Source organism: Lissotriton vulgaris, chromosome 11, assembly GCF_964263255.1.
Source record: "Lissotriton vulgaris chromosome 11, aLisVul1.2, whole genome shotgun sequence".
Taxonomy (NCBI): domain Eukaryota; kingdom Metazoa; phylum Chordata; class Amphibia; order Caudata; family Salamandridae; genus Lissotriton; species Lissotriton vulgaris.
The window spans coordinates 160,694,713-160,719,123 of NC_141699.1; the positions used below are offsets into that span (position 1 = coordinate 160,694,713).

At 43.6% G+C, this 24,411-nt stretch overlaps 1 protein-coding gene across 1 annotated transcript in view; it reads right to left on the reverse strand.

Annotated features, from left to right (window-relative positions):
* Positions 1 to 758: 758 nt before the first annotated feature.
* Positions 759 to 24,411, reverse strand: part of VPS29 (VPS29 retromer complex component) — a 46,735-nt gene continuing 23,082 nt past the window's right edge. The window contains exons 3-4 of the mRNA XM_086943018.1: positions 18,161 to 18,396; positions 759 to 1,279 (exon numbers count right to left, since the gene is read on the reverse strand). Coding sequence (XP_086799144.1) covers positions 1,162 to 1,279; positions 18,161 to 18,396 — 354 coding nt within the window. The 3' untranslated portion in view covers positions 759 to 1,161. The remainder of the gene's footprint in view (positions 1,280 to 18,160; positions 18,397 to 24,411) is intronic.

Here is a 24,411-nt window from a genome sequence, read left to right on the forward strand (position 1 = left end):
ACCCATTATTATCTGCAAAGTTATAAATCAGACCCTCCTGCGTAACATAGGGTGCTGTTAGATACACCTTATAATAAAACCAATATAACACAAAGGGACAGCAGACCCCTTCAAGATCCACACAGTACCTTTTAGTCCTTTCGTCCTTATGAGAGGGCTCTTGCAATCAAAATGTTAGAGACGGGCCCGCCCTTGGCCCGGGCAGTGCCCGGGCGGGTCCCACGCTGCGGGAGGGCCGGCCGGGATTTAAAGGCCTCTGGCGCCCTCCTGATGACAATGCAGCTCCACGCCTCACGCAGCCCCCTGGGAGATGTAGTCACGGGGGCTGCAGCCGCAGAAACACGGGAGCCGGAGCAAAAAACAGGGCAATGCTGGGGGTCCTCTTAAAGCTGTTCCCCTCAAGGCGGTAATGAATGGCAGCAGGTAGGGACAAGGGCTTGTTCTGGAGTGCGTCCCGCGCTGCAGGAGGGCCGGGCGGGATTTAAAGGCCTCTGGCGCCCTCCTGATGATGATGCAGCTTCGCGCCTCATGCAGCTCCCTGGGAGATGTAGTTATGGAGTTAGAATAGTAAATTAAACTATTCCAATATCGAGCGCCCTCCGAAGGCAGGTTGTTAAAACGACTTGCGTGCAGAACAAATGTGTGCTAGAGACGCATTCAGTCAAATGACGGAGCTCTGAAGACATGCGTGAAAAACGCATTCTAAATTCTGTCATACATTCATGAATAGTAGCTTGAAAGCAAATAAAAACGATATGTGAGAAATTACGCATTTTATTATGGCATGAGTGTATAATGGTTTATGCAGAAACAAGATAAGAGTCATCTGTTCATGCACACTTATTTCATTTTGTTAGTTACAAACGACAGAGGTAATATTTAAGATATTTACAAGACAAATATTTTATACATAGGGCCCTTTTCTCTGTGGCACACCTTCTTTTGGAAAGTTATCATAAACTAATAAAAACACTGCTATGTAGTTTACAGAAACATATATAATTATGTTTGCAAATGAAGCAAGTGAGTTAGTTTACAATGCAATATGCTACCAGAAATGTTACAATTGTTCACAAACAATAAAAAGGTGAGATTTCTTGATTTCAGTGGCAAATGAAATGAGAAATAAAAACAAATCATCAGAACACCAACAGGTTTGCTTTAGGACTTCTTATATTCGATTCTTTCTACTTTCACGTCATCTCCAATAAGTTGGTACACGTAGGTGACAACTGTGGACGCTTGGATGTCCATCAAAACAAAGGAAGGTATAATGTTGCTAGAAAAAAAATAAAGCATGATCACTAAAATATACTGAAAAAAAATAGATCATGTTAATCTTTATGGCCCATTAAATATTTTACTGAATATTATTTTCCTCAATTTAAGTTATATTTGAGATGGACACAACAAACAAGCTTAAGGAATTCAGAGCACTTAAGAGAAGATTAATTGCTGCAAAAACATCCTAAACATGACATTGTCCACATAGTACAATAAGGTGGTGGTACCGGGATGTAACTATCTTAGCAGATGGAGATAATAACAACATGTAAATGAGATGGTGTTTGATGGCATACAGTATATTTATATCACACAGGTTTACAATTTGAGACACATGGCAATTAAGTGATATGCACACCATCTGTTAAATATTAAAGCTAGGATTAGAACCAGATTTCCACATTCTATGGTCAGCAAACATGCTTTTTACAGTAATGCCTCTCAATGGCAATGGGTCAGTGAATGTGCATTTTTGTGTGAATTAAAGGAAAATAAGCTATGGGAGAACTGCCACATTTGTACAAAGACTTACAGAAAAGAAAACCAAACAAGTGTCTGCTATTTATGCGTGGGCAGCAGTGTACTGTTGCAGACAATTTCAGATACGGAGCATGAAATACAGCTGCTGTTAGTGAACAAGACCGACCCAGGCAAAGTAGGTAGAATGGAGGCAGATACTGCCTGAATTCCCGGCCACCACAGTTAAATCTGGTTAGGTGGCAGCTACTGTCAAGGATGATTAAAAATACAATAACCCATATAATTCCCCAGGTCCTCTCTTGGCTTGGACGTTCCTTCGTCCTAGGTAGGAATGCACCATTAACATAAAACGTCCACTTCAAAGTTAGATAGCCATGGCCTCATTCATGAGTTAGATTTGACACCTATACTACTTCACCTACTACTGGCAGCACGGAGCCACTTCTGTATTTTCATGCTACCAACACTAAGACATGCAGCTTTTGGGGACATTAATAGGTGATAGAGTAAGTTCAGCAGGTCACGCAAAAGGTGCCCCACCTTCAGTATTAGTGGGATGCAACTTTCTGAACCCAGCTTAAAGAAATACAGATTCTCATTACCTCAACACTTTTGCAATCTCAGGAAGCTGGCACCTGAGAAACCCTGATGGACTCTGGGCTTTCCTTAGAAATCCAAGTGGGGAGTTTGGAGAAGGACATATTTTTCAAGTTGTGTCAACTAACAGATGTCCTATCTCGTCTGTCTTCTATAACTAGGTGAGAGTAATGTGTGCTTTAGTTACAGTCCTCATTACAGTTATGTGATTGGTCCACTTGTGGCGCCCAAGACCCTGTTTGGTGATAGAAGCCACGGTCTTCCTGAGTACCCATATGAGCAGGCTACAATTTGGTGACTGGTGTCTGGATGCCTTTGGTGTCCCCTCCCTGGTCTACACCACCATAGCGATGAATGTCGACCTCCTGCACCCACCCCCCGCTGGTGCTAACCAGGGGAAAGTAAAAACATCTGCCTTCGTCCTCAAAAGCGAAGATTGACAAATTCGCTAAGCTAACCCAGACCCTGGATGAGTATCCGCCCAGGGCCGCGGTTGAAGCCAGCAGACCCTGCTACAGTTAATACATCGATTTTCAAGCCATCCAAGACTCAAGATCTTTCTAATCGGAGAAATTAGCCAAACTTCGTGTTTCCTGCTTTGCCAAGATCGGTGGAAAACTACATATCGGGTCAAGGAGGCAGAGCGCATGAGGGGCGTAGCCCCAGACGTGACCAAGATGGCCGCGTCTGACTGAAGCTCTGCTGGCCAGGCACAATAAATTCCACTTTTGCCCATGTAGGAGCCCTTAAAAGGACTGCCAATATGCACCGTCTACTTCGGGAGTCTGGGGCCACCCATGAGCGTTTAATTTGAAGGACCCGGAATCCCCCGCAGCAGGAGTCCTCGGATCTGCGCATAACCGCACTGCGGCTCGGGCCGTCTCTGGACGAGAGCCGATTGGGGTCAGATGCGGTGAGTGCGGGCCCCGGTGGGCGGCTGGTGTCACCTGCACACCTGTTACACCTTGCAATGCAGGCCTTACCCCGCCGTCCCCTCTGCCATGTCCTGCTCCGGGCCTCATCTTCGGCATGGTGCCCTCTGGCCTCGTAAGGCCTTGGGGGCGTGTCGGACCTGGGCCTCGATTAGCGGTGGGGGGCAGGCTAGTGGGTGGGCCCCGGTCCTACTCTCGTGGGTGTTGCGGTGGCGCTTGTTCCTGCCGCAGGTTCTGGTTCTGCCCTGTTACTATCCTGGACACTGCTCTGTGGCTGCTGCTACCCCCTGAATGGGACGAAGGGCGTCCTCTAGGTGTACAGTTAGCAGTCCTCTTCCATCCGCTGGCCCTCTGTGGTGGCGATGCTGTCGGTGCAACCCAATTCCGCATTTTCTGCGGTACCGTATGCGATGGGAAAGAAAGACCCCAAACAAAGCAAATTGCCATTTGAGAAATCTACCGCTCCGGCTTCAGACGCCCCTCCGGTCATGTCTGGTGCGGCTTCGGGCCATGTGGCCCCTGGAGATCCTGCCTCCCTTGTATCCTCCATGCTGGCTGAGATAAGGGCCGGCTTCAAGGCGCTAGATAGCCGATTTGATGACCTACATAAGAAGCTGGCAGACATGGGCTCCAAAATTCAAGCGCACAACTGTCGTTTGGATGTCATGGAGGCGAGGGTTTCGGACATTGAAGATGGTGCCTCAACATCGCTGAAAAGATTAGAGCGAGTGGAGAAGATTCTTAAGGCAGTGGCTATCAAAAATGAGGACTTGGAATCGCGTAGCGGGCGTAACAACATTCGCATACTGGGCGTTCAAGAGACGACAGCTACCGGACGGATGGACACCTTTGTGGAGCAACTACTGGCGGACTTATTTGGCAGGGAAACCTTTACACAGAGCTTTCTTGTTGAACGTGCTCATAGATCCTTGGGCCCCATTCCTCGCCCGGGCCTCCCTCCCAGACCCATCATTGCAAGGCTCCTTAACTTCAGGGACAGAGACACTGCTTTGAAATCAGCACCGCGACATGGGAGATGTCCAATGGCAGGGCAACAAATTGTCCTTCTTTCCTGACTTTACCATTGTGGTTCAAGAGGCAAGGCGGAAGTTTCAGGGGGTCAAGGCGGCCCTGAGGAATTTAGGGCTAAGATATGGAATGTTGTATCCGGTAAGGCTGAGAGTTGACATTGATGGGAAATCACACATTTTTGACACTCCTACGGAGGCTCAGGAATTCTGTCACAACTACAAGAAGAACTCTTCCGGATTCCCGGCATCACCTGCCCGGTCCCCTCCTCCGCGGGATGACTCGCAGAACAGTATTGAACTCTTTTCCCAACCTGGGACTGGCTGACGGGTTTGCTATTCGTTTTGATTATTGATGCTGCATTTGTCACATTTCATCTGTTTTGTATGATTGGCTCCTAACAACTTACCTATGTATCCTTTGATTGCCCGGTCGGCCTGGCATTGCCACGCCCTAAGGTGCATACCACTATGTTTTTTGTTGCTTTGTTCTTGCAGCTTATTGCTGCTGTTGGATTTTCAATTGGTATCCTTGATTTGCTATAAGACTGTTTTGTATTGCTGGATTGGGATTGCCTCTCGTGGGGTTCTTAGAGGCTGGGTGGAGGTTGGTTCTTATGTTCAGTTCTTATGCTTTTTGCGTAGGTATGCATTATGGCACAAGTGGGCAACGAAACACGTTTACATCTCCTACAGCTAATATGAACATATACTTTTTATGGGTAACCTAGGACAGCAGTCCGGACCTTCCGGGCTTTCTTTAATGTCATGGAATGTCAGGGGTTTGAATAACACCAGAAAACGCAGACCGGCTTGAAATTATATTTCCAGACATCACATAGACCTATCATTTCTTCAGGAAACACACCTTGCTGGAAAGGATCACACCCCTCTGGCGTTGAATTGGGGATCTCATAGCTACTTCTCTAACTGTAGTCGCTACGTTAGAGGTGTGGCAATTTTAATACATAAACGTATCCCATTTGCGTTACATAAAACCATTGAGGATCCTGAGGGATGCATATTAATAATTTCAGGGTCACTGATAGGACACAAGGTTTCGCTTGTAGGAGTTTACAACCCTAATACTGACTCCCCATCCTTTTTTTGATGACCTCCAGATCAAACTTTTGTCGTTTGACCCTGGGCTTTAAATTTTTGGATGGGGATTTTAATTTGCTTTTGGATCCGACCAAGGATAGCACCTCTTTTTCGCCAGATACCAAACCCCGTACCCGGCAATCCCTTGGAGACATATGCACGCATTTTTCCTTAATTGATGTCGAAAGACGTTTCCACTCCCCCTCCCAGACTTCACACATTATTCGGGGTATCATGGTACATGGACCAGAATGGACTATTGGTTGGTTTCTCTAGGTGTGGCCGGATGGCTGAACAATGTTCTTACCCTTCCCCGTACCCTGTCCGATCACTCTCCTGTCGTTCTCCGGCTGTACATTCCTAGACCCGGCAGCTATGAGCAGAAATGGCGTTTCCCCGGGAGCGCGTTGTTGGACCAAGTTTCACGAGGAGTTGAGAAATGCAATCGAGGATTATTTTGAGCTCAATACTGGGTCGGTGGATTCCTGGTCCGTCCTTTGGGAGGGGTTTAAAGCTTACATCAGAGGGGTGTGTATCTCCAAGCACGCCGGGGTGCTGGGGTACCTTCGCTCGACTTTAGATCGGGTGGAGGGTGAGATTGCCGCATTGGATCGTGATTTGATTGCATCGTCCTCTGCTGGGTGGGAGGCAAAACGCCTATCGCTACTGCTTGACTTTAGAGAAGCGGCAGAACGTGAAATGCTTTTCCTTACTAAACAATACTCTGGCGAGGGTGAACGGCCTGGGAGGTTTTTGGCACATACCTTACGCCCCCCACGCGACTATGCATATATCACCACAATTGCTGGACCGCAGGATACCTTGCTATTCACCTCCACTGACATCCGTGATCAATTCCTAAGCTACTATAAAACACTGCACACCTCCAGACTGGATGGCAGCCTGCAGGAACAGGGGGAATATTTAGCTGAAATAGCATTGTTATGGGGCAGTAGGAGGGTTCCCACCTCACAGGCATGGCTCCAAAGTCTCGCTTCTTGCTATGTAAACAGTGAGGATTATTCCACCCTGGTCCCCAGCACTTCCCGTCCCACAGATATTTGGGGGCCATATCGTACATGTATAGCGGGACGACGAGTGGGGCAGGAATCTCCACTATCTAGCAGACTTGTGCCCACAGGTGTTGGTTAAATCTTTGTGTGTTGGTGGAGCTGGAGTTTTGTATTGTTTTTGTATATTCTGCCGGAGCGAATGTGTTTCCATCATGACGGCCTGTTATTTCTGTTGATTGGCGTCTCTCATTATCCCCACTGTATTGCGCATTCTCATGCTCTTAGACATTTCTGCATGATGTTGTAACCTTGACAATGCCATACCATGCCTCTTTCTTTGTAATATTGCACATAACTCTGTTCCGTGACCAACCTATTGTACATGATTATTAGTTCATATCGTTGCGGACTGCGCCATTATGGCCACTCTTTTTTGTTCTTTCGCAAAAATGGGGAAAAAAAGTAATAAAAAAAAAAAAAAGGCGAGGCAGAGCGCATGAACTCCGACGTGGAGGACTCGAAGCACTATTGCCAAACCAAAACCAGGGCTCTGCAGAGGACCGTCCTTCAACTAGTGGCTCATGAAGAGGATGGGGAGGGGCGAGCAGGCCAAAAAAAGTCTCCATATTGTTGGGATTCCAGAGGGTTCCACCCCTTCATCACAAACTGGCGGAAAACCTTGGTTCCAGCAAGCAACATCTCTGCATTCTTCCTGGAGGAAAACAGCCCATGCATCCTTAGTTCTCAGGTCTCCACCCACACTATTCATTGCTTGCATATTCAATTTTGTTGACAGACGCACTCCTCAGAGAATATCACTAACTGGATAACTTGATGTACAGTTCTTCCTAAATCATGGTGTTCCCTGAATACACGCTAGAGGTACAACTGTGAAGATCCTGTGAAGGATATGGCCTGCTAAGACGGTCTTGAGAGACTATCGCCAAAATCTCAGGGGGGAAATCTAGCAAACACTAAACTTGCTGATTCACAGACTTAGGAGATGCAAGGGTGTTCACTTTATGATAAATATGCCACTCATTCCTTTTCGGGTGGAGGGGTTCTGTCTAGTGGACCTTTCTTAGGTCCAGTTTTTTCATTTTGTGGGTTGAGGTAGGAATGGGTTTTGAGGTGTTGTGCTACACAAGAAGGCTAGTTCTATGCATTTTCCCTATTTGCAATGATCCTCAGTAGGAGTGGGCGGAATTTGCGTACTCCACGAAACGGTAAAAAATCTCCGCGAGCACGCAGAGTTCCGCAAACACGCAAAATTACCCAAATTCCCTGAGCGGAACGGAATTTACCGCCCAGGCCTAGTCCTCAGTTTACACCACAACATGTCTTTCTAGTTTTTGGACTGGGAGGGGAAACGGTAGGTAGGTTAAAATCAGCATTTATAGTCAGGCCAGCAGTACACAGAAGAAAGCACCCACATGTGTAGCAGTGTCCATGTCGTTATAATCCAGAGGATCCAAGTAGAGACATACATCTCTCTTTGAATGGAGGCACATTATAACTCATGGTGCAAAAGTCATTTTAGGTATATCACCTGGAATGCCAATGGCTCAAAAGATGGGTGGTACTAAAGGCTGCTTGCCCCCTGAGACCAGACATCCATTTTCTTCAACAAACCCACTTAGTCAGCAACAGATGTTCCTTCATGGCACAAATGGGGATCACACAAATTTTACGACTCTGGTTCACAAGGTACTGTGAAGGGGGTAGCCATTCTTCTAATGGAGCAGGCCTCCTTCATAAACATGGTACGATAGTGTCTTTATGTGGCAGAGACCGGAATCTTTCAAGGACAGCTGCGGTCTCTGTGTGTATGCACTCATTCCACCCCTCCCACTACCCCCCCAGCTTCTCATGGACATGTTGCTGTAACTCCACATAGGGCCCCGGGTACTGGAGGGGAGATCTTAATAGAATAGAAGAGGAGGTACTGCATCGGTCTACAATAGCAGCTGTGCGGAGCAATAGTCCGACGCATCTAGCCAAATTTTTAGAGGCTATAGGCCTGCTTAATGCTTGGCGATTCAGTCACCCCACTGAGAGCACCTTAATTTTTTTTGTCAGAGGCCATAAAGCGTTCTAACGGCTGGATTACTTCCTCTTAATAGAAGAGGAGCACTCAAGGGTGTGTTGGGGGTGGGGTGGGGTGTTCGCTTCCTGTTTCAGGGTCTTTCAGATCACTCACCAAATGAAAATGCAGTTTATGACTAGTATGGGTGTCAGCGGTAGTGGTTGGAGACATCATTTATCGTACTGGCCAACAGTGAGGATCGCAACAGGCGGTCAGAGAATTAGAAACGCGTATTCTGAAACTAGAGTGGTGGTACCTCACGTCACAACCCATCTCTCCTCTGTGACTCAATACACGCATAATCAGTTTTTCAACAGGTTCTGCTGCATGAGGCACAAACTATGTGGCTCGCTACACAGAGCTGCGTTTATCATCGAGGGGAAAAGGCTAGCAAAACACTGAACTGCCTTAGCTGAACTCATGCAGGATGTAAAAAGTCTGTGGGGATCTCCGCATTGCTCATAGATTAGCGTTATATTACGCAAACCTGTACTCCAATTCCAATATTCCTGAACATGATGATTTGATCTTATTCACAGACAACCTCCCTTCCTGCAGTGTGAATGCTGAATAGACACCTTTGTTTGAGGTTGAAGTATTGGTAGAGGAACTGGGAGAGGGTCTGGCTCAATTTCTGGTTCGGTCTGGCTCGGTAAAACCAAATGGGTTTCTAGTGGAATTTTTATACGGCCTCATGGAAAACGGAACATAAATGTGACCAAGAAGCCTTGGAAGCTGGACTACTACCGCTAAACCTGTGGCTGGCAGATGTTATCCTACAGCCAGATCAGCACTCATCTTGATGCGATTCCGACCAACCTGTATCTCTTCTCAATGTATAAGTGAAGCTCTGGGCCAAGGTCCTGACGAAATAGCTGTTGGAAGTGGTAGGCTCTTTGGTTCACACTGATCAGTCAGGCTTTATGCTCCAGTTAGCCACCATGCAAAAAGAACAACTGATGGAAAGAATGTTGAACAATGTCAAACATTCCCCCCAGTACCGAGATCTGGGCCTAAATCCATCTTTTTTGCTCCCGAACCCATTCCAGTTTAAACCCAGCCATATGCAAATCAGGCTTGACCCTGTTACCCATGAGAACAGTTCAACCTGAACTGCTAGGCCAAATTCTCCCTGGACTGGAAAACAAGCAGTTTCAGGGGGGTTCACCCCTCATCAGCCAGGCTAGCTTGGATCCAGTGGCATGGAGAGCATGGGACCCATGTCTGGGCATACCCGTCCCACTTGAGGTGACAAATGCAAAAAGAACAATAGATGGATAGAGTGTTGAACAATGTCAAACATTCACCCCAGTACAGAGATCTGAGCCTAAATCCACTGTTCTGTCCTTCAATTGTTCTTTTCGCATTTGTCAGCCTGAGTGGGACCGGTATGCCAACTCCTCGGGGAATGAAGATGGTAGAGGTATGAAGTTTTTGCAATGCTGCAAAGGAGATATACAAATGGAGAGGCTGTGCCAAAAATACTCAACAATCTGGGGTGCCTGGTCTCAGTAACCCAGTATATGATTCACTTATGTGACTGCCTGGTCTCAGTAACCCAGTATATGATTCACTTATGTGACATTACTCAACTGTGAACATTGAGATGCCGTTCATTGTCTGTTTGGGTAAGATGGGATATGTTCAATGATCTAACAATAATAGTTTCCGCCAATTGAGAATCTGTGACCGTGCACTGTTGATGCAGGACTAGGTTATTAAAATAAAAAATACAACTATAAAAATACTTAAAAAACAAATTAAATAGTCAATATACCAGTGGTAGCTGCCTCCCCTCCCACACCCCCAAAGCGCCCTAGGTAAAACCAGGCGCATTGTCGCCGAACGGGTTTTGATAACTGGGTATATATGTGAGTGCAGACTGGCAAAGGGCACTGGACGTGAACCAGCAGCCACAACTCGATAAATTAATGAAAGAATTCAAGTTCTCAGCTTCTCTTCCTTTATGTTTTTTGGGGCAGATAGGCTTTTTTAAAATGGTGGCTCTCCTCAATACTGGTTGAGTGTGATACTATGAAGGCAGTCATTAGGGCCACAGCATTAGCGCTACGGTGGGAGCTAGACAGGAGGTACATAGAAAACTGCAAGACACTGAGACAGATATGTCCCGACTAGAGCAGGAGGCAACACGAGACCCTACAAAATATGCATCCCTACAAGAGACACGCATCTAACATGCACAACAGCTCCTGACGCTGAGGCTGAAAGATTATAGGTCCTACACGCAAAGACATCATTCGGAGGCCGATAAGTCAGATACCCTCTTAGCCAAACTGATTAGAAATGACCCTGCCACTACTGTTATTAGCCGCATTACGCTACCTGGGGGAGCTACTGCAACCACACTGTGTGAAATTAGTGATGCCTTCAGTGACTACTATGAAGAACTGTACAGGGCACCACACTTTCTGGGGGAGTCTTCCATTGACTACTTTCTCGCAGACCTACTGTACCCACAACCCCCGACAGGCATGCAGAAGGATTTGGAGGGACCTATTACTGGGGCAGAGATAAAAGTAGCCATAGGTTGACTCGCACGCAACTAAACCGCTGGCCCGGATGGGCTGCTGGTGGAATTCTTTGCAACATACTCTGAGATATTAATACCGCGTTTGGAGGAGTTATATAAGAAATCGCTCAAGATGGTGCGCCTCCATTGCACCACCGCACAGGCGCTGGTGGTGTCATTGCCTAAGCCAGGTAAGGATCCGGAAGACATGTCCGGCTATCGCCCCTTGTTCTTGCTATGTACGGAATACAAAATAATAAGCAAAGTATTGGCCAACAGAATTCAGCCATACCTTCACAAGTTGATCCATATGGATCAATGTGGGTTTATACCAGCTAGGAGCACTTCATTAATTCTACGTAAACTACACCAGATCATGTCGACTGATCTTGCACAGTATCCAAACGTTGGCTGCATATCCCTGGATAGGAGACAAGCATTTGATACGTTGTCATGGGAATAAATGTTTAGGGACATTGCCCGCTTTGCTCTTCCCCCCGAATACGTAAAATGGGTAAAGCTATTGTATGCGGCACCCACTGCACGAATCCGAACGGGGAAGTTATCTCCAGGGAATGTGGTATCCACAGGGGTACACAACAAGGTTGCCCCCTGTCCCCGATATTATTTGTTTTAGCCCTGGAGCCATTGGCACTTCGTATACGGCGAGAGGCCGCAGGGTGTGGTATCCCTACCGGCACCCTATTGCATCTGGTATCAGCATATGCCGATGATCTTATCTTATATGTGACGGACCTGTTGGAAGGACTGGGCTCGCTTCCCCGTATTTTTGCGGAGTTCGAACTGATCTCAGGCTTATCCATCAATGAATCGAAATCTAATGCCTTTTTCTTTCATGATCAACCACAACCCGATTATATTACGTTCGGAGCACTCCAGCTGCCAGTGGCCCCACAGACCTTCAAATACCTGGGCATCAATGTGTATCGATCGCAGACAGACATGTTGGAGGGCAACCTGGGTAAGGCTATTCGGGGCATTCGCTCGCAGGTGACTTTCTGGACTATGCTGCCAATATCGGCTATGGGACGTGTGGCTTTATCCAAGATGGTGGTCCGTCCCCGTCTTTTGTACTATTTCACAAGCCTGCCATTGTTAATACCCGCAGCTATTTTTAATACCTTGGACACCATTCTGGGAGACTTAATATAGGGAACTGGTCGAAGCCGAATAAGTCTTAAGAAACTGCAACGCAATACACAAGAAGGCGGGCTGGGGGCGCCAGTCTTCAGATCAGAGCTTATTATTATGCCTGTCAAGTACAGTGGCTGTCCTATTGGACAGCGGACAGAACTTACAGGAAATGGATTACAATCTTAGGCATGTCGAGCAGGGAATGCTCCATGCTTTACTATTGCCCCACGGTAGACCGCGCCAGGTACTACCGGGACTTCTCAGGACAGCACTGCAATGTTAGGGAAAGGGGCTATGGTATACCTCCGAAGGCAGCAGATTTGAAGTCAACATCCCATTGGTAGGAATACCGTTGGCAGCTGGCACGCTAACGCAGAGAATACTTAAACCCTAGACGGATGTGGGGGTGGAAATCATTGGTGGTTTTTTTTGGGAATGGGACACTTGTGGACCACAACACTTTCATACAAGCCACGGGAGCTCCTCCCATACTCTACATGACACACGCCGCCCTACTGCAATATATTAAAAGACAATGGGCCCCAAAGTGGGAGGAACCCCAGACAAATTAATTTGTTAAATTCCTGTATTACATGGGGCGTGGTAGCCATCTTATTAAATGGTTATATTTCAGTATCCGGACACATGCCCAAATTCCGCTGGATGTCACGCGGGCACAATAGGAGGTGGAAGTGGTACGGGACCTCAAGGACAGGGAATGGGAAGACATATTGGAATACCCCTGGAAAATACCACACAATGCTAAATTCAAGTTTATTCAATGCATGCTTATACATAGAGCTTACTTGACGCCGCAAAGGCTGCATAGGATGTACCCGCAGACTGCACACTGCTGCCCCCTTTGCAAAATACCAAAAAGGGACCTCCTCCATATGGTGTGGTCCTGCACTTGCCTAGGTGAGTTTTGAAGGGAGGTTACACATGGCTGCCCATGGGAAACACGGCTGTAGAATGCATATTAGGGGTTCGCAAACGGACGAAGACACTAAAGGTTCAACTTCGTTTATTGGACCTAGCGCTTACAGTGGCAAAAAGATCCACCACCATGCGCTGGAAGTCAGCCAGAGCCCCCACCCTAGGTGGGTGGCATACTGAAATGCTTCGATGGGCGGGAGCTGAAAGCGCAGCGCTGCGTAGGGAGGAGGCCCGTGGCCTAAGAAAAAATCCAATCTCCATAGATTGGGATGCCATGGTGGAAGCATTTAGAAACATAACCCTGGATGCTGCTACAGATGTTCCAAACACTTCATAGTAACTGGGATCACACAATAATGTGCGGATTGACCCCCATGGGTAATAGTTGAAGTAGTGGAATCAGACATTGGACATAGAAACTCAAATTACCTGGAGACGCTTAATAGATATGCACATTCCATAGTTAGAGCTGGAGCCGAGGGTGGCATGTGGGGGGGGGGGGGGGGGGGGTGGATGTGTTAGTAGGGAGTAGGTCTGGGTATTTGGGTACTGATTTATTAGGACTATTCTGATGAATATGCTGTACATCCTGGAAGGAGAATTTAATGCACAGAACTAATGTTGGCTGACCTCTCTTGGAATGATAATGATGATGGTTGAGTAACATACTGCGTGCAGATATAATATTGCACAGAACACATGTGATGTATACGAAGACATGCGCGGTATATCTGTTTTACTGTTTGGTAAACCGCGTAAAGAAAAAAAAACAATAACTTTTTTAAAAAAATCTTTGTTTGATGGGGGTTTGGCAACAACGGATATGAGACCTTATTACAGGACTTCACACCTTGTGGTCTTGAACGACGGTTTGGAGACCAGTACTACACATCTGAGGGGTGGGTGTTGCAGTTCTCATCTCTCCCATTTTCTGTATGGGTGTACGATTCTGCTGGAGCTCCTCCGGCCATGCAAGTGGTGCTTAAGATTTGAGGCAACACACTTGGGGCCTTGGTTGGTCCAGAAGCTTGACAAGGTAGAACCCTCCAGTGGGCAGGCATCTGGCTTGAGCAGATGATCAACCTGCCGGGTTTTAGATGAAGTGACCTTATTGGAATTGCTAAACTATGTGATATCACTCTTACGGCTGCTATGAAATCCTTCTTGGAATTACAGAGAGAGTTTGACCTCAACCGCATTCAGTTGTATCGATATTTGCGGATTAGACATGCCCTAAGCCCAAAAGCCCACTAGAGGCCAAGGTGTTACTGATTAATCACACAAAGCATAAAATCTCTCTCAAGTCACTGGATACATTTGTTAGGTTATGTTAAATTTATTTCTAAAAGAGCACGCTTACCAGGTGGTGTTTTAGAGGTGTACCCTGAGGTGTCATTTGACCACTTACAGGAGACATGGGTCGGGGATCTATGTGCACTCACTGAAGAAGATTGGCGTGAGGCTCTGGCATATCCAAAGGTGGCTGCCACAGGCTGTCAATATTGTGCTATTCAACTAAAATATCTTCATCGTGTACATCTAACTAGGTTAAACCTGCAGAAAATGGGGCAATCCTGTCACAGCTATTCCTGTGGTACACCGCCAATGAGGGAGACTTTTTTACATACGCTCTGGAGCTACGCTGTACTTGGGGCCTTCTAGGTGGGGGTGCTTGCATGCCTGGGCGGAGGTCCTACACAGTAATCTCCCTAGAAATCCCAGGGTAGCTACACATTAGCAGATACAGATGGCAATAGGTATAAACATTTTTTTTTTTAAAGATAAAGAACACGTGTCTTGGATTGGTGATTGCTAAATATTGCTAAAGCTTATAAAGATACAAAGGCATGTACATTACAGGGATGGAAGAGAGGATGGGCCTATTGCCTACATCTGGAGCGACACATATTCATGACTCTGGGTTCCTCTCATAGAAGGATGTGGAGGGGGTGCACCCGGCACAAGGAATTTAGCTCAAATCCTGTTGAAGAGAAACCTGTTCATTTGACATGGACTTGCGCACACTTTAACATAATGATGCCTATACAAAGGAAAAGAAAATGAGAAAGGACAAGAGGCAGACAAGAGCTGGGACTTGTGCACAATGTAAATATCTGGTATCACAATTACTTAATTGTTTCAAGGCAAAGTTGGCTGCCTCTTTGTTCTATGGGAGAAAAACACACATATATATATATATATATATATATATATATATATATATATATATATATATATATATATATATATATATATATTCTACTGACTTGTGTGCTGCACTTCTTATATAGCCTATATGTTCAAAGTACATGATGCCTCTTTTCAAACACCAAGCCGTCTCAGACTAGTCAAGACATCTATATATATGTAGCGAGATGTCTTCTACTAAAAAGATTATCCAGGTTGACTTACAGACTTGATAGCACCCTGTCTAGGATGGAAAGTAGCTGCTCCTACTTAAATCATTCTGTCGGAGCTGAAGAGCAATAGGGTCCTTAATGTTAACATACGAGATTAACCCTGTCTTTTGAAAACCACACCACTACTCATTTCAGTGTTAAGAACCACAGACACGATTCTCAGGTCATCAATGGTAAGTACAGACTTGACAGACCTACAGGTCTGGGTGCAAGATCAAACCAAATGATGCTGATGTATCTGTGTTACCATGCTGAAAAACTAATAAACTACTGTGACCAAATAAATAAATTGTCAGTACAGACGATTGCATTTTTTGGGATCTAACTTGGAAAATATATGCTCCCTTGTCTTTCTAAAGAAAAGAGAAGTACAGTCATACTTTAAACATTTCTGCATAATATATGCTGGGATTCCAGTAATGCCAATGCACTGTCTCCAGATAGCACAGAACTTGAGGGCAAAAGAAACATGGCCATGTTACAGCTGCCCACACAGACCTTCACTGGTTGCCTGTAGCCAATCAGGAATTGTGACAAGATGTACATGTTACAACACCATGCAACACACTGTTCTGGTCTTTGCATCCTCAATCCTATATCCTATACATCCTACAGCCTCAATGTTCAAGAGCCAAAGGCTCTTCTCTGTTCGGGTTCCCCCTTATTGGGCCTCAGCAATGACAGTCCAAGTAACCTCTCCATAAACAACTCGAGACAGTCGAGTTAGTTCAGTGAGCTATTCAAATGTATTCACTTACACCAAATATACCAAGCAAAAACTGCGCGGAGATAAAACAACCAGCTGGTTGCTCATTTGTTTCATGGGAGTCCTGTAGCGAAATGTGCAGGATGTTTCTTCTTTCATGCTGCTTAACATCAGAACGTGTCTACCACTGTGCTTGGGAAGTACAATCTGCTAAAATTTCGGAAAGGAATTAAGGTCTATATTTTTCCTGAGGCTGTTGAAAATGGCAATGAAAAGCAGGTTTATTTCTTGGATAATAATTCAGTCAAGAAAAAAAATCACCTTCTAAGTAGATGAGCAGCAGACACAGGGACACAACGTTTTCACTATAGTAAGAAATATAACTTTCAAAGCCTTGCAGATATTGCTTTCAATTTCTTCTTGCTGCAACTTTAAATTTTGCACTAAGCCAAGTTTGATCGAGCCTCTACGCTGCAAATCAATACGCAAGAAGCCAGCAAGGAACACATGAATAATGATGAAGGCAAACAAACTTAACTAATAACATAAAATTATTGTAAAAGTATCTTTACATTTCTCCTAAGGCCAGTGAACGTGGATTCTGACTTTCCACTTTAGTGATGTGGCCTGCATCTGGACACTGCATCACTTAATTTATGAAAACTGTTTAGGTCGGGAGTAATGTTGTACTGCCCCACATAAATATTGTGAGGGCAAGACTGTTTTACGCGCTTTTCAAAGATAGGCGGGCTTTATATCTGAACTGAGGTGGCAAAGTGAGCTAAAGAATGATGAGTATTTGGCAAGTGCACAACATAAGGTCTTTCGCTGGATGCAGCGCTTCGCGCTGCTAACACCAGCGAGACCTAAAAAAGGAAAGGGTGCAACGAACAGTGGTATACAAAGTTTGATTAAGTTATAATGCTTGTGGATCAGGGAGTGTGACTAAAGACTTAAAAATGAGTCATTGGTGGCTGTGTTCAAGACCTGAAATCACAGACTTTTTCAGGTTATGTTTGCAGTGGATGCCCATCAGTCTTGTCCAATACCCCTTCCTCAAGACCCCACACAAAAGGCTCAAGGCAAGGTCCAGAGCTTATACTCATCGTTCCTGCACTGCCTGGTCGTACTTAGCAGTTACTGGTCACGAGGCATAGTCAGGCAGTACCCCTTCCCAGTGCTGTGAACGGTTCAGGGCCTTCTGCTTTGAGGCAGGGATATTTTAAAGTGGAATAATCCATCAGACCCAATTTACCCTAAGATGCATAACTTTCTCTTCTTGGACAAGCTCAAAACTGGGCATATTTTCTCAGTTTCTGAAACATCAAAATTTCTAGGGATTCATATTCACTTGGAGACAAATTGATGTAGGTAGGGTAAAAACAATAAAAATACACCTGGATTCTCCTAATATTTATCGTGACATTTTCTGTATGAGTTCGGTCTCGGGATTGCTACTAAAGGAAGGAAAAGCAAGTTTCTACACGCTTTGGACAGCCAAGGTGTCAGAGCACTCCTGTGCCAAATACTCACCATGGCTATAAAAGATCTTCTACACACACTTAGTACAAACATTGGAGAGGCACTTGCAATCACATTTGAGCCTCGTTCTAAAGAGCTGTATGTAATGGGGATACTTTGTTGATTTTTTTTATGACATAACTTCATCAACAGACAGTTAAAGTTTAGTCTAAAGCCAGGTTTGGTCATGTTGGCAGTGCTTTAAATTGGCCGGTACGGAGTACTGCCACTTCTCAGAAACAAACAGGTACTCTGCTACAGAGTACCTGCACTTCTATTTTTCCATTTCAAGCACTGCATGTTGGTGATGTAAAAGGACATGTTGAGCATTTCCACAACATTTTAATACAAACAACACATTAGCAACTCACCTCTCCAAAGCATTATAGGCACCTGTCGCTGATCCTGGGTTGATGTAGAACTTATTTTCATGCTCAAATGCTTCAAATTTCTGCGTATGCCCTGAAATAAGAATGTCCACGTCCAGCTGTCTTTGTAATAATGCCAGGCTGGCCATATCGCCCCAAGGAATAACTTGATGCCCATGAATCAAACCAATTTTAAACTGCCCAACAGTTACAACTTTCTGCTCTGGGTAATTGAGATTCTAAAATAAAAAGAAATGCAAAGTTGGTTATTAGACAGTTAAACAAAAATAATTTTTAAAATGCCTTTGAAAGAAATGAAGAGAAGTATGGGGGGAGAAATAAACCATTTTTAAAATATCAAACAGGTGCTCAACAAAAATCCCACATTTAAAATGTGTTATTTTCTTATGACCAGAATCCAGAACTTCAACTGAAGGGTAATACGTTTATGTATGTGGAGTTGCTTCTACATAAATCTGAATTTGAAATTATCAGAATCACACAAAATGATCACTGAGCAAATCATATAATTAATACAAATATTTATGATTTAAACAGCATGGTTTATCGATAGATACTAGCCAAGATACTGACAAATGGACTAAAGTTGCATATGGAGGACTCCGTCCCTTTTAACTATATAAGCACTGCATCAAAATAATTTAATGTTCTAAATTATATTTTGTAAAATATTTAAGGCTGTTCCACTGTCTGTACTATTTGGATACATTCTACTGAACAGGCTGTATAGCTGGAAGCAGTAAATGTTTGAGCTAGCCAATATAATGCTGCTACAAGTTTTTAAAACATTGTGTGTGCTTGCTAGTTTACACCTTAAGAGCAGAGATATAGATTAGGTTTACTTTGGCAAAAGAAGCCACGATACACCTACACCTAGTATGTGCAAAATGCTTGCCAACATTGTTTTTTCTACATTTTCTACAGAAGGAACAGCTATAAAGATTGACTAATCGTTTTCTGTTATCATAAGGAAGCCTATGCACCCTACAAAGGTTCAGCATTCCTTGTGCATTACTCTTCTCCTTCACAGAGGAAACATACATGTTCTCAGAGAATGGGTGAGGAGGCAGTAGAAAAGCTTTGCCCATGGCATCCAAAAGAAATCAATAATAATTAATCACATCGGTACAATGAAAAAGCAATGATATAGATATATATATATATATATATATATATATATATATATATATCTATCTATCTATCACGCTTCAAGGCTGCGGAGGCGAGCGTTTCTCCTTTCGCCACCGCCCGCCGTAGACAAGACACGGACCCAGATTTAGTGCAGATTTAATTTATCGTCCCAAAAACCGTCAGACGCGTTTCACCACTCGCGTGGCTTGTTCACTCGACAAGAATTGTTCTCGTGAGAGGCAATTTAAAGTGACAGTGCTCATTTGTGAAATACTACGTGATACAGCAGTGGACATAGAGAAAATACTGCCGTTTTCCTTATCACTGTTAAATACAAAACTCATATTGGCATCATGCTATATTATCTATACATGTAAAATACAAATTGCCAATGCATGCATCAACTAGACTTTTAAATAAAATCAGTGTTTGTTTGGATACATATAGAATACCATAAATTCATGGCATTTCTAAACTTTCTTAACCCGTTAAGCGCGTCGAACATTCCGCCCCAGTGCGGACGTTCGATCGCGCTAACGTGATTCGGACGTCCAACGGTCGTGCGCAGCACCAGCGAGGTAGTGCACGCGACGACCGTTGGACGTTCGAAGCACGGAAGGGGTTAATATCGGTAAAATACCAAAATATCATGTATGTGGAAAACAGTTCCCATTCTTGCCAAATCATATTTAAAGTGCTTAATGTGAATAAAGTGCTTAAAATATTTTTGGTCATTTTTCAACTTTTCTTAGCGCGCGTTTCCAACTTGTTGGTAAATAATATGTACTTGTCTTGATAGTTTTTGTTTACTTGCACATAATATATCATCAGTTTCCTTAGATTATGGCATGTTCACCAATCTATGTAGCCATTACAGTTATATTTGACTTTCCTGGTTCATAGTCACTCAATGGATCGCACAATTTATTAAATATCTCATCTAAATCTATTATCCATAGTCCCATATGTTCTGATATCATTTTGTTGATCTATATAGAAAACCCACCCTTGCAAGCATTCATAAAATTGCTCAATTCATATATTTACACCAAAATAACATCCTATCAAAGAATATCAATATAAATATAAACACATATATAAATATTCATTCACATATTTCCTAAACAGTTAATAAATACATAAAAACCAAAGTTATGTTTAAAATTTCTCATTTAGAACCAGGGTGTATAATGTATTGTGACAACTTCTTCTCCTCTAAATTTATATGTCACATAAGGGATTCTATATTTAATATATTTGACTGTAGGGACCTAATTGGATTATTATGTTGTTAATCAAGGCATGTGTGTAAATCTTCTGTGGTGTTAAGCCCATGTGGATGTTTGGAATCAAACAATAAAATATATTGTTTCCAATTTCCGAAGTTTGTTCTCTCTATCACCTCCTCCACGTCTACTGGGCAAGATTGCATCAACTAAATAGTATTTCAGCCCTTTATTGTTTGCACTGTGGTTGTCTTTGAAGTGTCGGGCCACCGGATACGTACTATCCATATTCGTGATGGCCCTCATATGTTGGAGGATTCGTACATGGGCTTGCAGTTTTGTGCTTCCCACATAAACTAAATTGCATGGGCAGCTTAAGATGTACACTACATACTCTGTCTTACATGTTAAGATTTTCGTTATTCTTTGCTGAATGGGATAGAGAATACTTGTGTTGACACCATGGGTGCATGCCTTACAACTTATACATCTTTTAAAACCAGCCAGGGCTTTGTACCAGGCCGGGTTTTTAAAAATTTCAGGGTCTGAGGTTACTAGGCAGTCCCTCATGGACGGTGCCTTGCTGTAGGTGATGGACGCCCTCTGCGGTAGCAGGGGTCCTAACACTGGATCATTTAATAGAATTGGCCAGCTTGTTTGGATAATATTTTGGATTGCCTTATGTTGATTACTATAGACCATGATAAGGCGGAACTCGTTGGTCTCAACTGTTCCTGCCTCAAGTGTACTTTTAGTTAGTAAGTCAATCCTATCCAATTTTTCTGTTTTGGAAATGGCCTGATCTATAACGGATTGTTTGTAACCTCTTTCTAAAAATCTTGCCTTGCTCTGTCTCTGCGCCGTTTGGAGCTCTAATGGTATGCTGCACACTCTTTTGATTCTTAACATTTCGCCGAATGGTATACTGTTGATAAGATGGCGGGGATGAGCACTTGAGGCATGCAATACTGAGTTTCCTGCCGTTTTCTTTCCTATATAACCTAGTTTCAAGTTTGTTATTAGTTATAAAGATTTGGGTGTCCAAAAAATTGACCTCCTTGTCATTTATTTCGGCTGTGAATCTCAGATTTAAGTTGTTAACATTAATTTGGCCCACAAATTCCTCCGCCTGCTCTTTGGTGCCATGCCAAACCACAAACAAGTCGTCAATAAACCTGAGCCAGAGTTTTACGTTCCTTGACATTATCTCAGCAAATTGTGTCGTGAGGACCTCCCTCTTCCATTTGCCCATATGAAGACAAGCATAACTTGGGGAGAAGCTTGCCCCCATGGCTACTCCCTGAATTTGACAATATAACAAGTGATTGAACATAAAAATGTTGTTGTGCAGGCAAAATTTGATCATTTGTATAAGCATAGTACTATGTTCGTTATAAATTGGATCTCTATTCTTTAAATAGTACTCAATGGCCTCCAATCCGTCAGCATGTAGTACACTCGTGTACAAAGATGATACGTACAAAGCTATCAATAGATAGTCTGTTTGCCATTCGAAATCCCTGACTTTATTGATAAAGTCACTCGTGTCTCTTACGTATGATGGAAGGGATTTCACATACTCTTGTAAGAAATAGTCCATATAGATAGAAGTTTTTTCAAGAATACTGTTTCTGGAGCTGAGGATTGTCTGCCAGGTGCACTATTTTTGTTCTTATGTACCTTCGGGATGAAGTAAATAGTTGGAATTATAGGATTATCATTCCGGATGAATTTTTGTTCATCCTCTTGATTAAATTTTTGTGGTACCAATTTGATAATTTCTTATAATATGTGGTATACATGGCTTTCACAGTTTTGATATCAGTTCTTTTGTAGCATTGTCTGTCATTCAATTGGCTCATTGCCTCCTTCATGTAATCATCGTATACCCATAGAACAATGTTTCCGCCTTTGTCGCTATTGCGAATGATGACATCTTTATTGTTCTTCAACTTTTTCATGAGTTGGAAATATTTGTAATCCTGGTTACGATGTCTTGAATGGCTGAAGGCGACTTTTTTGTTAAGTTTTTTCAATTTATTGATGATCATTTCGTGGAAAGTGTCTATGGAATCATGGACAGTGATGGGGCGAAATTTTGATTTTCGCTTAAATTTGGTTAGTCCCGCTCCTTTCGATTCCACCCCCAAGGTTATGGAGATTGGACTAGTATCAGGAATTGTTTCATCATTCCACATGTCTTCTAACTCTGCCACCGTTTTGGAGCCTGGAGGTGTGGCGTCAATGTGTAGATCAATGGCACTAGTTTGTGTTTTTTTCATTGCATAAAGTTTTTTCAATTTCAATTTTCGAATTCCCTTGTAGACGTCCATCATGGCATTAGGGTAATCAAAGTTTGAGGGTGGGCAATAAAATAATCCTAGGCTCAGAGTTGTGGTCTCTTCATTTGATAATTCCACTTTTGAGAGATTGATCACAGTTTGAATGACTGTTTCCTCCGCCAGTAGTTTCTCTTCGGTTTTTGAGCATTTTGGTTTGTTCCTGTTTGCTCTGCGCCTTTGTTTGCGCCTGAAGTTTGCCCGCTTGCGTTTGTCTTTTGTTCCTTGGTCGCAAAGTTGCCAATCTCTGGGCCGCTAAAATATTCATTTCTTCCCCCGGAGACAGTTTTGTTCCACTTGCTCCTTGGGGGTATTGCACAGCCGATTCATCCTCGCTGTTTGAGGTTAGTTGGTCACTGGATGTTGTGGCTGCATCCGATTCAACTTGCTTTTGGTGCTTTGTTGTTTTTTGATTTACTCTAGGCCCCTTGTTTTGCGACTTCCGAACAGCGTCGAACTTTCTCACAAAAGTAAAAATTTGTCCCACCTCGTAGTCCTCTTTATCGCGCTGAAATTTTATAGTTTTGCGTTCTTTTATTTTTTCCTCTTCTTTTTTTAGTCTTGCCATCATGTCCTTGCGCCATTTTGTAATTTCCTCCTCCTGTCCCATTGCTTCCAGCTCTGCATTAATGGTGTCTATTTCACTGAGTAGGCGTGCTCTATCTATATCTGCATATTTGATCAACAGCATAGTTAATCTTTTGGATGAATCCAAGTTGCAATCAGCCCACTCTCTCATGAGTTCTGGATGTGGCTCTTCGTACGTAGGCGCAGTTAAAATTTGCAATCCTCGTGGGATACGCCCCACATCTATATAACTTTGCAGGGACCTCGATTCCCACAATAGAAAAGCTTTGCCCATGGCATCCAATAGAAATCAATAATAATTAATCACATCGGTACAATGAAAAAGCAATGATATATATATATATATATATATATATACACCCTGAATATTCTGTGGTCTTGCTCAAGAGGGAGACCTTGAAAGAAATGCCAAACGAGTTTTCCTCTTACTATATATATCAATTCCATGTTGATCTCATTTTACAATTATATGTTCTAAAAATTAAACCAGATACGAAAGACCTATTAAGTTGGTCTGAATAATTTTGATGAGAGAACATTTCAACAAGCAGTGATGCACTCAAGGTTTGGTAAACAACCAAACTGCTCACATACTAAGTTTTTCCATGTTTAAGACACACTAGGTGGGAGGTCCTCGGTAGCCCTTTAGTCTTACTGTGCAGTTTTGCAGGATTTCTGAATCCTTTCTTTTTGGAGTTAGGGTTCATTGGATGTTCTGTTAGCTTTTGGGCATTCTGCAATTAGCATCAGGAAGCCCACCTTGGGAGCAGTGTGCTTTACAAGTGGTTCATTATTATCACCTTTATATGTTCATATATAATTCTCGTTCACTTTCCATTTGAAACATGCAGTACAGTTGTGGCACAGATTACGGGTGAATATATTTTAAAAGAAAGAAGAAAAAAAACACTGCATCCACAACATTGCATCCCAACTGTTTTTTTTCACA